The sequence below is a fragment of the Protobothrops mucrosquamatus genome, unplaced genomic scaffold, assembly GCF_001527695.2.
Source record: "Protobothrops mucrosquamatus isolate PMUCROS unplaced genomic scaffold, P.Mucros_1.0 scaffold3589, whole genome shotgun sequence".
In the NCBI taxonomy this organism is placed as follows: Eukaryota; Metazoa; Chordata; class Lepidosauria; order Squamata; family Viperidae; genus Protobothrops; species Protobothrops mucrosquamatus.
Window position 1 is genome coordinate 61,462 of NW_015389554.1, and position 16,484 is coordinate 77,945.

The 16,484-nt window shown below is 47.2% G+C and overlaps 2 protein-coding genes across 2 annotated transcripts in view; one reads left to right on the forward strand and one right to left on the reverse strand.

The window, feature by feature from the left end:
- LOC107297917 (GRAM domain-containing protein 2A-like) overlaps positions 1–1,399 on the forward strand; it is a 10,630-nt gene extending 9,231 nt beyond the window's left edge. Inside the window, exons 8-10 of the mRNA XM_029286411.1 lie at positions 623–776; positions 1,052–1,178; positions 1,288–1,399. Of these exons, the coding sequence (XP_029142244.1) occupies positions 623–776; positions 1,052–1,178; positions 1,288–1,399 (393 nt within the window). The remainder of the gene's footprint in view (positions 1–622; positions 777–1,051; positions 1,179–1,287) is intronic.
- A 14,132-nt stretch (positions 1,400–15,531) lies between these two features.
- SENP8 (SUMO peptidase family member, NEDD8 specific) lies at positions 15,532–16,242 on the reverse strand. Its single transcript, XM_015827278.1, has one exon. It carries the CDS (start codon positions 16,203–16,205, stop codon positions 15,567–15,569), a length of 639 nt encoding a protein of 212 aa, XP_015682764.1. The 5' UTR covers positions 16,206–16,242; the 3' UTR covers positions 15,532–15,566.
- Positions 16,243–16,484: the final 242 nt, after the last annotated feature.

Here is a 16,484-nt window from a genome sequence, read left to right on the forward strand (position 1 = left end):
CAACCTGTGGGTCGGGACCCCATTTGGGGTCGATCGACCATTTCATGGGGGTCGCCAAGCAAGGCTGTCCGCCATTTTTTTTTGTCCGCCATTTTTCCCCCCTTTTCCGGCGGGTGCCTTACCTCCCTTGGGCTGGGCCAGCTGGTGGTCGGCCTGCTCCGTCTCTGCCGCTTGCCAGCTACGCCTCGGCTGGCGCAGGGGGCGGAACCACGCATACGCGGCGCTCCCGGGCAGGGAAAGTCCTCGACGTACGACCGGTTGGGTAGTCCTTGACTTACGACTGGTTTAGTCCTCGACTTACGACTGGTTGGGGTCACGGCATTAAAAAGGTTGAGAACCACTGGACTAGAGGGCCTCCAAGGTCTCTTCCAACATCATCATCATTATTATTATTATTATGGATCATTGCACAGTCAGCCAGATGTTCAGACTGGATTTGGCATTTTGTCTACCTATCAAGTCCTTACCAAGGATCTGAGATAGGCAGATGTGGATGATGATGATGATGATGATGATGATAATGATGATTATTATTATTATTAAAAAACAAAAAAAAACCCACCCACTAAACATTCAGGCAGTTGTGGCTTGCTTTCATCCACCGTGAACATGCTTTCCACAGGAGGTCATTGTCCCAGAGCTGAAGTGGAGGAGGTCCTCGGCGTCGCTCTCCCTCACCCTCCCAGATTCCGGCTTCCAGTGTATCCACCGAACTTCGATCAGCAACCTCAGTGCTAAGGACAACTCCTGCAACTCGGAGGAGCCCCTGGCATCAGGTGGGGGGGGAATTAGGAAGGACCTTCTGGGATGGAGGGACAGCATCTTCCTGGGCTGGTCCAGAGAGTGCCGTGCTCCAAGGACATCAGTTCCGATGGAAGGAGGGGTTGAATTGCAACTAAAACCGTAGCTTGCAGGTGTGGTTTGGTTGCAGGTGAAATTACGACGTCAGAAGAGCAACCGAGCTCTTTCAACAAACCCTTGGAGGAACATTATCATCTCCAGGTTGGTATTCTGTGTGATCTGAGTTTCTCCCTATTTGCTTCTGTTTCAGAAAGTACAATAAACTCTGAGGAGGAAGAGGAGGAGGAAGAGGAGGAGGAGGAGTTAGTAGTGGACCAAAGCTACAAAGCAGAATTGAGACCAGCTGATTATCAGCTGCTAAAAATCTTCATAGTGTTGTAAGTCCAAAGGATGAACTTTCCCATTTTTCCCCCTGTGGCTTTCTGATTCCCGCTCAGGCTCAGATCTAAAGGGGGGGGTGTCTTTCTCTGGGGTCTTGATCCACAGAATCTGCCTTTTGGTGTTGTCCTCATCGTACTTGGCCTTCCGAATTTTCCGGCTGGAGCAGCAACTCTCCTCCTTGAACCAGGATTACTTTTCCCGAATATCTCAAAGGTAAGAGGCGTTCTGGGGTTCCTCCGAAAAGGGAAAAAAACAAACATTTATATTCAAATTTATGTCCAAAAGGTGGAATACAAAACAGGAAATATGGCACACAGTAAAATGCATTGTGCTTTTAATTTTTCGTGAGACTAAAAATAAGATAGTATGGTGATAGACTACGAATTCGGGGAAAACAGTGAAAATAAACCAGGTTAAAAAAAAAACCAAGCTAAAGGTTTTCTAGCGACGATTATGTCTCTCCACTTGTACAAAACAGGGGTGGGTGACTTGCAGTCTACACATCCCTTTATTGTGTTCCCTCGTTGCTGAAGACAAAAAAATTGCCCAACATTTTGAGGCCTATCACAGTTAAAAGACACACATACAACCCATACAGTAGAAATCCCCCAGGCTGTCACTAAAAACCAGCCCCATATGGAGGTCCTCCGAGTCAAGAATGTTTCTTGATCACCAGAAGGTGGCCCATCCATGGCCTTGAGTAAGAAAACCATTGGCTCTGGCAAGCCTCATTCAACATAGCATAGCTCTTGTCCTGACTTGCTCTCTTTGCTAAGACTAGAGGATCTTCTACATCTTTGCATGATGATGCAGAACGACCCTTTAAGTAATCAACTGGAGCCCCTTTCTTTTTTTCTAAGAGAGAGAGAGAGAGAGAGAGAGAGAGAGAGAGAGAGAGAGAGAGAGAGAGAAGAAAAAGAAAGAAAGGAAGGAAGAAAGAAAGAAAGAAAAAGAAAGAAAGAAAGAAAAAAGAAAGAAAGAGAAAGAAAGAAAGAAAGAAAGAAAAAGAAAGAAAGAAAAAGGAAGGAAGGAAGGAAGGAAGGAAAGAAAGAAAAAGAAAGAAAGAAAGAAAGAAAGAAAGAAAGAAAGAAAGAAAGAAAGAAAGAAAGAATATTGGCCAAGTGTGATTGGACACACAAGGAATTTGTCTCTGGTGCATAAGCTCTCAGTGTACATACAAACAACGAAGCAATAGGCCGTATATCATAGGTCATACAGTAGTTGCAATCATTCATCATAAGATACAACAACAAGTGATAAATCATAAGATACTAATAGGAGAAGGTAGTAGGAAAGATGAGAAGATGAGAAAGATGAGAAGATGAGAAGGATAATAGCAATACAGCCCTACTACATGAGTAAATATCTTTAGACTGTGGGAATTAGGTGTTCAGCAGAGCGATGGTATAGGGCAGGGGTAGGCAACCTCAGCTCTTTTAAGACTCATGAAGTTCAACTCCCAGAATTCCTGAGTCAGCATAGAATTCTGGAAGTTGAAGTCCATGAGTCATAAAAGCCGAGGTTGCCTACCCCTGGTATAGGGGAAAAAACTATCTTTGCGTCTAGTTGTTTTGGCATGCAATGCCCTATAGCGGCATCCAGAGGGGAGAAGTTGAAACAGTTTATGTCCAGGATGTGAGGGGTCTGTAGATATTTTCTCAGCCCTCCTTCTGGCTCTGTGCAGTGTACAGATCCTCAACGGAAGGCAGGCTGGTTGCAATATTTTTTTTCTGCAGTTCTAACTATCCATTGAAGTCTGTACCTGACCTGCTTGGTTGCTGTGCCAAACCAGACAGTTACTAAGGTACAAATGACAGTCTCAATTATCACCCATCAGGATGCTTGCACACATGAATTGTACCCCAAAGGTTGCACGTAGATGACTTTTCAGTGAAGAAGTTCTCGTTGTTTTCTCTGTAAGCAGCCTGGAGTGGCAAACGTGGACTTCTTTCTTTTGACAGATGATTGTAGCACAAGGAAGATTGGAGGAGATCAAACTTCACTTTCACTTGGGTCCAAGTAGGTAACGTGGCTGCTATGAAGATGGAGCCAGTGGTTCTCTTTCCATTCTTGTTGGACCAAAGCAGCGAGGAACACCTTAGGTGCTGCCTCACCTCCAAGAACCCCGTCGGAGACTTCACACGTTGCATCAACTCTGCTAGAACATCTTCCAGGCTGTTAGGGATGCTTATGGCCATCGCCAAAAAGGTTCTGGCTAGGTTGGCCCAAGAGGGGCAGTTCCAGGCCACAATTTCAGAGGTCATCCTCCTCAGCTCTGACAAACTTATGGGACTTACTCTCAACAGTGCCAGCAACGTTGGAGATTGCACTAGAGGACTTCTCCGAGGTCCTTCCTTGCACTTTGGAACGGCAGCGTTTAGAAGGCTGCTCTTCCCAGTGAACTTTGTGGCTCTTGGGACATCATCTCCAAGGGACTCTTTGAAATGCCAGAGACATGGTTGGTTTCTCCTCTGGAGAGGGTTCCTCCAGGGTGCGGTTGGTGCCAGCATTCACGGCCTCTTTTCCTGTGGAAGGCGGGTGGCCGGAATAGTTACTGCTCCTGCAATGAAAACACAGCCAGTCAATGAAGATGACTAGTTAATCATCTTTTACTAAGGATGAGTAGGAGTTTGGAGCTGTCCCGTCTCTGCCCTTTCACATCCCAGTATTCTGCGTTCTCCTTAGGACCAACCTTCTTGCACTAACGAGAGTCTTCTGACCCGGAGCAGTGCCGCTCCGGCTATTTGCACCCCTGCGACCTTTCCAGAGCCAAAGTGACTTTTGAGCGGACGAGAGGGGAGCCTCTCGGCTGCTAGGCAAGCCCTGCGTTCTTACGGACTGGAGCCACCTAGAGCTGTTGGGTAGGCAGCCACATCAGGCTCTTTCGGGGAAAGTAACAGTAAAAGAAGCTTCTCGGTGACGGAGTTGGAGCCCAAAATGCACTTCCTGTTGGTCTGCCTCCTTAAATAGAAACCGTAGCTTGGCTTTGATGGGCTAAAAAAGCACGGGAGAGGAGCCAGGGGGAGAGAAGAGACAGCCCCACCAAGTAGACCAGACGGTGAAATCAACTTTACAGGATGACTACAATTATTTTGAGATTGGCTGTACTAATTATATCCCCTCCCCCTTCTTATAGTTCACTAGGGAGGTGTCTGTCTGAGCCACTTCCAGATGGTATCTGGATGAATGGATGGATGCCTGTCTCCATCAGGGTCACCTTCCTTCTCTCTACAGTCTCCGGTCAGCCACAACCCGGCAACAGGGTGAGAAAACTTAGTTGTTCGGCCCTGGAAGTCCTATTGGGGGCCAAGTGGGGGATTGGACCAGGGTAGAAGTTCCGTCAGGAGAGAAGCTGTGGGGTTGGAGCTGGAGACCAAAGTCACCTCTGAAAGGAGGGCCGGGTCTTCAACTGAGCATCTCCTAAGAAAGGATGGAGAGGGAGGGAAGGATTGAAGAGGAATGGACTCGGCACCAATGAGCGGATGGTCTCCTGACATACAGCAAACCCCTCTGTGGTCCTCCCAGTTTCTCCCACAGTGCTGCAGGAGGACCTGTGGGGGTTCATTGATGGGAGGCAAATGACACTCCTGTTGGCAGCTAGTCGGGTCCGAACAAAATATGGAAAAAGTGGGGCATTGATGGAAAGGCTCTGCGGTGTCTCCCAGGGGGCTTCCGAGGGGCTGAAGGCCATTTCATCAGCATCACTGGAGAGAAGCAGCCATCACGGCTTCTCCTCTTCTCCTTCCCAGGGACCAGCCGGGCTGCTGGACAGCCGTCGGTGTCTTCTTTAGCAATAAGGTCTCAGGTGTTTATGCAGCTTGTTTTCACGAGAACCTCCCACCTTGTGGCTGGGGATGTGTGACACTGATTTATCGGTCTGTTATTTTGGGGGGGAAGCACTGCTAGGACAAGGACCCTGTGAGTGGGTTTGCAAAACCCAAAAAAAAATCTATGGCCAGCAGGCCCAACAAAGACCAATCAGGTAAGGCTGGCAAGCAGGCAGAATAATTAGGAAATGCTCACAAACCTAGATTACGCCAAGGGGAGCTTTGCTGAGCCCGCTGTCCTTCGAAGGTGATTGTGCATCTGGACGGGGAAAGAAATTTAGGTTGCCCCTTGGCTGCAATTATTTTTTCTGTCGTGTTTGCAAGATTTAGCAGCTGTTAGGAGCTCAAAATCCAGTTTGCACTTGAGCTGTTTCCTTTCGTTCTTTAACAGCACCCGTCTATCCTACCGAAAATAATTATGGGAGGCACTTTGAATGCAGGAGAAAGGCACGATATAAATGCACAGTATTGTTGTTATTGCGAATGTCGTCGTTTTTATTTCTTTTAAAAAAAAAAACGTTCAGGATAACTGCTTCAGGACATTTTGGGGGCTTTGTCCTCTACGAGACCTGGGCTAACTATGGCAGCAAGGGAAATACGAAGGACCAGCAAAAGCTTAGCAAAGCTTCAGACCGTTTTTGCCATCCTGGGCTGCAGAATTGTGTAAAAAAAAAATAATTCCCGTTTTCGGCTGAAAGGCCATCAGTTTGGGATGGCTACTGAAAGCGTAAAGCCGGAAGCAATTTTTTTAAAGATCTGACACCTTCGATAAATTTGAGAACACCAATCCCAGTCAGTATGAAAATCCAATTATTTTTTTCCTACGGTTACATTGTTGGTACTAATGAGCACTTCCCGTTTTGCCTAAAAAACAATTATTTGAAATGTGAGAAACCATCATATGAACTATATTTAAGTTTAAATTAAAGTTAAGGTATCATCCTTTGGTGTACGATTCCTAACAGGTTGGTTTCTTTGGGTCCACAGGAGCCTGACTAAGGTAGGATTGAATGGCTGGCTTTATGTGTTGTGCGACGTTTTGAGTTGCTTTAACGGTGATTTTTATAAGCAGAAAGACCTGAAGTCATACAACAACATACTGAAAAGACCAAAATAATTCAGTTAGGATTGTTATAAGTCTAGGACAGGCGTAGGCAACCTTGGCTCTTTTATGACTCGTGGACTTCAACTCCCAGAATTCCTGAGCCAGCCATGCTGAGGGGAAAGGGAGAGGTTTCCAAGCTGAGCCATGCTGGCTCAGGAATTCTGGGAGTTGAAGTCCACGAGTCATAAAAGAGCCAAGGTTGCTCACCCCTGGTCTAGGACTACCTGTACCGAAACTCATATCCTGTAATCTGGAGACCTGCAGTGTTATTGCAATGGTATCTTGCAGCTGGGGGCAAAATTACCTCTTTTCTAAATGCCAAAACCTTGTGAGATTGCCAAACCTTGGGAGCTGTTAGTATTCTTTAAAACATTACTGTGTTTAATTCCAGAGGCCCACGGATGTCACCTGCTTGTATATGTGTGCCGTGGTGCCCACAACACCTGGCTCTGACTCTGGCTTAAGGTGTGGTCCTCGTTTTTAATCACAGTGTGAAGATAGCGCTCCATCCTTGCAGGGAATGCAAAATCTTGGTCTTCCGTTGCTTTTAGGGAGGGCTAAGAAATAGGTGATGGCGGAAGGACACGTCCTTTCCCCCTCCAAAAGAGCTGGAATTGAGAAAACCCGTTAAGCTTTTTGGCCCAATGCATTTGTGGACCTCTTTCTTGAGCTCTCAGCTTTGTGTCAATTACATAATCTATACTGGTGCCTCCCAAAATTGTCCATTTAGGTCAGGGGTAGGCAACCTTGGCTCTTTTACGACTCGTGGACTTCAACTCCCAGAATTCCTGAGCCGGCATGGCTCAGCTTGGAAACCTCTCCCTTTCCCCTCAGCACGGCTGGCTCAGGAATTCTGGGAGTTGAAGTCCACGAGTCATAAAGGAGCCAAGGTTGCCCACCCCTGATTTTAGGTCATACATCCGAGTTTCTCAGCTGCCAATGGCCAGTCTGTACAGATTAAAAACTCTTGAAAAATTTTGTAAATGTCAACTTCGGGGTTTCGGTGGTGGCACCTGAGAGAGAAGGGGAGGCATGTGGGAAGGCTGATGTCAGTCGCCAGGAATAATTCCAGCCCTCTTCTTTAGCGCCTGCTAGAACGTCTGCCCTGATAGGCAGATTAAAACATTAAAAATAATCTCTCTTTTTTTTTTTAAATGGGAAGCTCGCTTGCTGCAGAAAAAACACTGTTCTCTGACACAATTTCCAAGAATAACTCGGAGCTTTGCAGAGCATCTAACACCAATGGAGCCTTTCATGTTCTAAAAATACCTTGGGTGGATTGGGGAGGGTAGGGTCTCTGCAGTGGTTATTTCCACACCCAGATTTCCTCAGTCGTTTCCCCCCTTTCCGCATGCGATCACTGAGCCAAGAACTGCATTCCAGCATTTGGGAAAGGCAGCTTTGATTCTGAACTGCACATTTGCCCAGAACATGTCAATTGCATCGACTCGTTATAAAATTGTGGAGCAATCTGTGTGTTTCTTCTCTGGCCTTGTTTGGCACATGATTGCAAAGTAGAAAACCACCATTCTGATGTTCCCTGTTCTGTTAAGGGAGCCTTAATCGGCTTAGCTTTTGCTAAGGGACTTGTGAGCCAGGCTTAATCGCTTTTTTCTTGCTATCCCATTGGCTAAACAACTGGAGATTTCTCTGACTGAACAACCCCACAATTTCTGACAGTCTGATTAGGGGACATCTGTTGCCCCGGATGATGAGTTGCCCTCTGTGCACACTCAGCTGCATTTGGCACATGCCAATACAGGCACCCACTGACCTCAGAACGGGGAAGGTCTTTTGATGTATTTCAGTTTAGAAAGAGACCCTAAGAGTGTCTCACATGTCCGTGTGTTATGTACTAAAACAAGGGGTCTTCAAACTTGGCCCTTTTATGACTTGTGGACTTCAACTCCCACAATTCCTCAGCTAGGCACCCTGGCTGAGGAATTCTGGGAGTTGAAGTCCACAAGTCATAAAAGGGCCAAGTTTGAAGACCCCTGTACTAAAAGCATTGTAGGAGGTCAATACTACCCATAATCCTCTTTGTCTTAGGTCAGAAGTGTCCAACCTTGGCAACTTTAAGACCAATGGACTTCAATTCCCAGAATTCTTCAGTCAGCATGGCATGGCTTAGGTGAATTCTGGAAAGTAATTCTCTTGAACTTCTCTTGCTGCCTTTTTTGCCATCAATCAAGATGTCTAGGGGCTGCTCCCTTATCTAGCCCTCAGTTAAGTGGCACAGGGCACTTAATTGTTTTAAAATAAGGCATGACTCAATGCTTCAAGAACGATTCAGGAGACGTTTTGGGGACCTTGTCTGACCAGAACACTTTTCCATTATTCCTTAAAGTAGTCTTTTTTTTTTCCTCTCCTTCGCTTCTGTCCTCACTTGTCACCCTATCAAGTTTCTTAAAACTTGGGTAGGATGGGGAAATAGTAGTCTGAAAATTAGTTCAGAATACGTGAAAGGAATGGAGAGTTTTTGTCTAGCTTGGGAATAAAAAGGGTGCAGTTCCCACTTGTGCACACCAGAGGGCCCCAAAGTCCTTTGCTCGCCTAGGGAAAGCCCATCCTTGCAATTGGACATCCTGCTTATCCTAAAAGCAGCTTTTCATTTTTTCTGCAGCCTGGAGTATTTGACAAGAGCAGCTGTCAAGAGAGCCCCCATCATTTTAAAACAGGGATTTTGCCTTCCCTGGGAGCAGCTGGGATTGTGATTTAGACGCTACACATTCCAGAATATGGCTGGTAGCTTCAAGTGCCTAGAAATGAGTGAAATCACAAACCAGCTGTTTTATCTTTTTGTTGTTGTTTCCTTCTGTTGGTCTTCCTGCAGATTGTGCACTGCTTTCCCATACAGATCTTTCCTTTGCTTTGCAGACCCAGACGCTAGACTTAAATCGGTTGCTGTTGTTGCAACCTTCTGCTATCTATTGGGAGAAAATCTCAGAATTCATTCAACAAAGGAGACATATATTTAATTCATGTTTTGGGCAGGGTGTGGAAGTGTCTAGGGAGCTTGCAACATATCTGTCTACTTCTACAAGAGCTGGCAACATCAATACTCTTCAGGTCTTGATTCTTCAGAGTCCAACTTTGGATTCCATAGAGCAGTGATGGCGAACCTTTTAGAGACCGAGTGCCCAAAAACTGGCCCCGCCCCTGCTCTGCTCTCATCCCCTGCACCACTTGCCCACAGGGCCACTCACCGCTTCCAGGGCCCGCCACAGATCGCCCAGGCAGCCCAGCAGCACTATGGCGGTCACACCCTCTGCCTGCGCCCTGCAGCATCAACTGAACGATGGGGTGTGAGGGCAGAGTCTTGTCTACTCTGCCTAGCTGCCATGTCCTTGGCTGCGCTGCTCCGCGTGGGCCACGCTCAGGGGCAACTCTCCTTCAGGGGGGCTGCTGGAGAGGAGGGGTCATGGGGGGAGGCGAGGCTTGGGCAACGGCACGTGTGCCCACAGAGAGGGCTCCGAGTGCCGCCTCTGGCACCCGTGCCATAAGTTCGCCACCACTGCCATAGAGTATCACAGGGAATACTATGATCTGCACACTTTTGATCTTTGCACATATAGGCACGTCGAAATCAACAGTCATCTAACGTATTTGTAGAACAAAAAAGCTGCCCTAGGACTATGTGGAGTCTGGATTTCCTTTTCAGTTATGAGGTTTTTAGGGCCAGCTCCACTTGAAGGTGAGGTCGTGTGCAGTCTTCAAATCTTTCTGAAGGACAAATAGGGTAAAATACACATATTTGAAATGTTGCCAAAAGAGTTCCCTCTCTTTCCTCTTCTGAATTCTCAAGGTAAAGTTTTGAGATTCTTTCTAAAGTTGCACCCTTCCCTGAGTAGGTGTTTGGCTTCCAACTGGCTTTTCTTGCAACGCAGGTGTGCTTTGAACATTCCAGGTTATCAAAGTGTGATACATGGCTTATAATGTTTACATATTGGGGTTTAGCTATTCATTCAGAAAAAAAATGGAGCAGGCCGAAGGTTATGAATGGAATTTTTCAGCTTCTCGGATGAAAACTCTCTTCAGATCCACCTGGTGTAGGGGAAGACGTATCCACAAGAATGGATAATTGTACAGATGTGAAACTGGAAAAGCTTCAGAAGCTAACTGGATTGTCCCAATGGATTTGGGCTCCCCAAATCTTAGAAAACATTTGTGGAAGCCATTAACATTGAAACCTGATTTTCACGCACACAACTCCCCATTTCATTTTTAGACAATTAAAACGAATTAAGGGAATTTTCAACCACTGGTCTTTGAAGGGAAACTCTGCCCCCCTTATGTGAGTAGAGATTTTACCTGAGAACTTTGCATATAGCTGCAGAGCTAGGAGACATCCAGTGAGCTCCTTAATCAAATCCACCCTGAGCTGACTCTTAAATATTCTAAGCGGTAGAACAAAAGGCACCAGCATATGGAGACATTCTAGTTCTTGTTATGTAACTCCTTCCTTTTACAATGTTCTAGATCCCCAAGGCAAGTCTTGCTTCTGGTTTTGATTGTGGTGCAGGGAACTGGGACCATGTTTCTCTACTGGTACTGCCAATTACCAGCCCTGCATTCCTGCAGATGGTTACCCATTTTCCCGTCGGGTTTTCATAATTTTTCTGAGCAGTGTTTGCTTTGTCTAAGAAAACATCCCGTAAAGTTCATACTAACAAGGTGATTCATTCCTGGCTATAATGACAGCTGAATCTGCTGCCATTCCCTTTTCCTACTGAAGCTTATTTGCAAAAGGGTTATTATTTGTCCCGCCTTTCCAAGAGGGCAAACCGAAGAATACTCCTGCCCGTTTTCCCCCACAAACACAACTCTTGTCAAGTGGGCTGCGCTGAGAGAGGGACTGACCCAAGGAAAGCCCACCTGCTTAATCCATTTAACAGCCCTCCCACTCTTTGTCATCGTCCCGGTTGCATTTGGACGCTGACTTCCAGAACTCGTAGGTAATCTGGTAATAAATGACAGGCACACACAGCAATGATAGTGGGAGGACTTAGGGGGGGTGTCGCACACTGACTTTATCTTTTTAAGGAGTAGCTTTGTGTGTGTGTGTGTGTGCATGTGTGGAGCTTAAGGGATGCTGCAGTCGTCACTTGCCTAATTTAGTTTTGCACGCAAGAAGCCTCCTACCCTTTCTTTGGCTCCTTCAGGTCTGTCTCCACTTCAGGTACAAGTCACAGCCTCTTGGTCCCTTCTGTCACAGAAAGACTACAGCCCCCCCCCCCTTTGTTTTGGGGGAGAATTCCTGTTGCTCCACCTGCTGAGATGGGAAGGACAGTTGGCCATTTAGGAAAATCAGTGTAAAGGGGGAGGGGAGGAGGGAGGAAACGGGTGGAAAGTCTTAGAATCCCTTGAATGGCATCTTAACTGTTTGTCTTTCTCTACCTGGTGACGCCCTTGGCACCTGAAGCTGTTTGCTTTTCTCTGTACCTAAAGAAAGTTGCTGCATTTGGACTCCCTGTGCTAAGCCTTTCAAGCACTTGAGATCACAACTGCACCCCGGCCAATCTGCTAGCTAGGAGCTCCTATGGTGCTTGCTTAGAACTAAAGGACTTCTAGAGCAGGGCTTTTCAACCTTTTCACCCATTGTGCCACTTTTAGGATATGGCAACATCCGAGTACCACCAGTTGCCCATCATTTTTTTTGATGACCAAAAAAAAAGGGGAAAAAGTGATAAAGTACAGGTAGTTCTCGACTTACTACAGTTCGCTTAGTGACTGTTCGAAGTTACAATGGCACTGAAAAAAGTGACCCCCAAGCCACAGCCGAGGAAGACACCTGCCTGCCCGCCCGGCGGTGCTCTTCCTCCTGTCTGAGGTTTTCATTGTTGTGAGCATTTCTGTTGAGGATTGGCAGTAGGGGTGGGGTGGGGAGTGTTTGTTTTTTATTCCCCGTCTGCTGGGTGGTTGCAGCAGGTTTTGGTCACTTCCCAAATGACCCTGGGACACTGACCGTCATAAATATGAATCGGTTGCCAAGCATCTGAATGTAAATCAGAAGACCCTGGAGATGCTGCAACATTCCAGCTGATCGGCGCTTCTTCTGGGCTCAGCAGAAGTGCCAGGATCAGCGCCGAGCTCCAGCTGGAGCCTGGCACTGATCCTGGCGCTTCCACTGAGCCCTGACAGCCCCGAAGAAGTGCCGATCAGCTGGAAAGCGGCACTGATCCTGGCGCTTCCGCTGATCCCTGACAGCCCCGAAGAAGCGCCAATCAGCTGGAAAGCGGCACTGATCCTGGCACTTCCACTGAGCCCTGACAGCCCTGCAGCTCCAGCCGTCTCTCGCTCAGGCATGTGCGGTGCTGCCACTGGTTCAGCTCATTCCCCTCCCCCACTACCACTTTTCTAGGATGGTCGCGTACCACCTGCCAGGTGCCAAATGTACCACGGGGTACCCGTACCACTGGTTGAAAAGCCCTGTTCTAGATCAATAGGCCCAGAAATGTTGGAGACGCCTTTTTATGCAACTGGTGCAAAAGGGCACTTAAGAGGAGTCCCAAAGGTGCTTTTTCAAAAGGCAACTGGACTTCCATTGTTTTTCCCCGAAGACATTTCGCTTTTCGTCCAAGAAGCTTCTCCAGTTCATCTGAACTGAAGAAGCTTCTTGGGTGAGAAGCGAAACGTCTTCAAGGAAAAACAAAAAAAGTCCCCGATGCCTCTTGAAAAAGCACCTCTGGGACAGCCATGACCTGGAGGACGGAGAATCTCCACAGACATTTAGAGGAGTACATTTCCCTCGACGCAGCCCAGAGGCAAAAACACTTCCAGTGATGCAACAGTGATCCAAATTGCTCTCAGTTGATCACTCCTTGTGTGTCTCTGCTATTCCTGTCCTCGGTGGATGTGAAGGTGCTCAATAGTTGGGGGAGAAACTGAAATGAAAGAATCCATGTAGGGCCTCAGTTACTTCTTGAGACTTCCCTTAATCCCACACACAATTCTGAATTCTCTGTTTACAGATGTAGGAATGCCAAGACCTTTTTTCCCCCCTACCATCATGGTGTAACAGTTGGAATTTCATGCTGCTGCAGCATAAGGAAATTGTCAATCTAGTAATTATGATGAGTTGCCTTTAAGGCAGGGGTGTCAAACTCAATTTCACTGAGGGCCGCATCAGCATTGCGGTTGCCCTGGGGGGGGGGGCAGGAGTGTGTGGCCAGAGTGGGTGCAGCCTACTGGGTGGGCGTGGATGGAGTGGGTGTGGCCTACTGGGTGGGCGTGGCCAGTTCTACATCATTCGCGTCAAGGGGGCCTATGGGGGGCCTGGGCAGGAGTGGGACAGATCTGAGGGTCTCTGGCAGAAGGGGGTGGGACCAGGGCAAGTGCCAAGGCATGGTTCACCGGGGCAAGTGCCAAGATGGCCACCACAAAATTGTACACTGGCTCCCGGCTGGCCTGGGCCAGGGCCAAGGCAGCGGGGGCCGTTCCCTCACTGTTTCCAGGATGGCTTCGCGGGCCACATGAAACCACTTCACGGGCTGCATCCAGCCCCCGGGCCTTGTGTTTGACATGTCTGCTTTAAGGTGAAGGTTGCTGCTAAAAATACCCAAATGGAAGGCCCTAGGTTTTAGCAGGAGTGAGCTATTAAAGTCTTCCCATTTTGGTGTCATTTGGGGGCAAGAGAGAACGAAGGAGACCTCCAAGGTGCTTCTGATGCTCTCCTAGATTTCCACGATTGAATTAATGAGCTGCATCAAGAAAGTCTCTGAAGGCATCCTTGATTTGAATGAGCTATAACTGCGCTCTAACAATCCATCAGGGTCTGCAGAGGCTTAGTCGTCTTCCAGAAAACATCTCTAGAACTAAGTGTCTTGTTTCCCTCTCTTCTAGCTGGATATGGATCCCACAATTTAACAATTGTATGGAAACAAAAACAGACTGCCACCGAGCATCACTTTTCAGATTTTCAGGTTTACTTTTTAATTTTTGACTGGAGGTTTCCCCAAACATAATGCAATTATGCAAATAAGAGAAATTACGAAGTGCTGCTGCCCAACAATTTCAACATACAGTAAAACGATTGAACTTGTTACTTAAATCCTGTTGAAGCATTTAAAAAGGACTTTTTTTTGCTGAGGCAGCATCGATGACGAATCAATAAAACAGGATTTAATGGTGAGGGGGGCAGACATAACATAGGCTTTATGGCTATACCACCTGGCTTGGTATGTTACCAAACAAGATAGGTTACTTTTTTCAGCCCAGCCAAATATTCAGCAGAAGGAAGCAAATCTTCATCACACAACCATGGAAGAATCTCGGTCATGATTCTACCTTCACTCCAAATCCCAGATATTGTTCGGCAATTAAAAAGGAAGAAGACTTGAGAAATAAGTAAGCACTAATCCCCTGCTTGGTTGGCTATTACAAATTTTCCCCTAACGTGTTGCTGAATCTCTGCAGCAGAACCACTAGCACACCAGCCAGTTGTCTGCATTTGCAATTCTCAAGGAATGTGAGTCAACTCCAGCTCTTCATTGCACAAAACACTCGAGAACTCCTGCCTTTACAAGTAAATAATCGAGAGATCCTAGGGTGCCGTGTTAGGTGACGGAACTAAACCTGACTTCGCTCCAGCTGAATACAATTTAGGGAAATCGATTCAGTGCACTATTAAGGCACTCTCTAGGTCAAAGTGCTCAAAGTGAGGTGCAGAAATTCCAGTTTCTGTAAAGATATATAGATATATCGAAGGGAAAATTTCTTTTTCTCTAACAGTTTCATCATACCATTCATTCAGAAGTACAGCACCTTAAAAAATCCTTACTGTGTTAAATAACCAGGAGGCGGAGATGGAGCTAGAAATAACGAGGGAGCTGATTCTCTTGCTTTCAAGGCTACTGTACTGTACAGCAATTTGGCTTCCTCCCACTACAGTAAAGCACATAGTTACTGGAGGCAGGCAAAACCCTTCACACAATAAGTAGCTTTTCCCCACTTCCTTTTCGGAAAAGCAGGAATATGGGACCTCTCCTTCCTAGTCCCAAGACTGAAGCTTTGGACACAAGCGATAACAGTAATTTTGCAGCAGCACAACGATCTGATCTCAATTCCCAGATATTCAGGGATGCTTACGAAAGAGAGACACTGAAAGCTGCCATAATTACACAGAGGCACACCGTGTGTCTGCCACTGACATCACTAAAACTGGATCACACACACACAAACAAGCGTACAAAGAACTTGAGCGATGCGGGGATTTGGGAGGATACAGAGGTTAGGCTAAGCAGCAGCTGTTCCAAACGGTAGGGAAGATGGCGTAGCTACTTCCCAGGGATTTAGCACTACAGAATAATGCAGTGCAGAAGTGCAAAGATAAGTACATTCTTTCTGTAGGGGGAAAAAAAAAAAGTCTTGTGCACAAGTGCTCCTCTTAGGCACAGAGAACAAGATTTAAAAAAAAAAAGAAAAAAGACCAATATCTGGAAAGAAGTCACAAGTCACTTCTCGGAGAGCGTAGCAATGAGTTTTTTCCATTCTTCTCTCTTGCCTGTGATGTAGGAAGGAGTCAAGAGCTGAAGCACCGGTTCCTGCTGCTCTCGGAGGAGGAATTCTCGGCACAGGGCCTCAGTGTTGCAGATCACATACATCCCACAGTCATAGCTGTTCTGCTGCGCCGGGGCCTTCTCCTCCACAAAGGCAACTTTGCCCCTCTTGCCAAGGAAGGACTGCAGATTCCTTGCCACCTGTTTGGCGTGCGCTGAGTTACACCTGCTATGGGAGTCGTAGTGAGCAAAGCAGTTCTTGTCTTGGAAATACACTAGCAAGCTCCAGTGGGTGCCGCCTGCCGCTTGGTTGGAGTTGTCGTTGATCGCCAGGAACACCATTTTCTTGTGCAACAGGGCCAGGGGCTCAAGGAACAGGGCCAGCTCCTCCTGGTTGGTGGTACACTTGATGAACTGAGCCACCTCCGGGCCCACGAAGCAGGCCTGGTCGGAGACGTCTCGGAACTGGTCGTTGGCAAAATACTCAAAGGCAAACCCAATGATGTGGTCGTTAAGCCAGCAGGGAGGATCTAGTAAAGAAACGTCCGATTGTCTCAGCAAACTGTCCATGTAACTCAGGACAACAGGGTCCATCCTGCGCAAGCAGGGCTACGCCTGCGGGAGAAAGCCCAAAGCCTAAAATGAACGGAGATGAAAAAAGAAATTTACACACGAGATGTGGTGAAGGGCTCCTGCATCTGAACCGTTGAATGAAAACTACTAAATGTGAGAGCTACAGCAGGGATTTTCAACCAGTGGTACGGGTACCACCTGTGCTACATTGGCACCTGGCAGGTGGTACGCGACCATCTTAGAAAAGTGGTAGCGGGGGAGGGGAATGAGCTGAACCGGTGGCAGCACCGCACAAGCCTG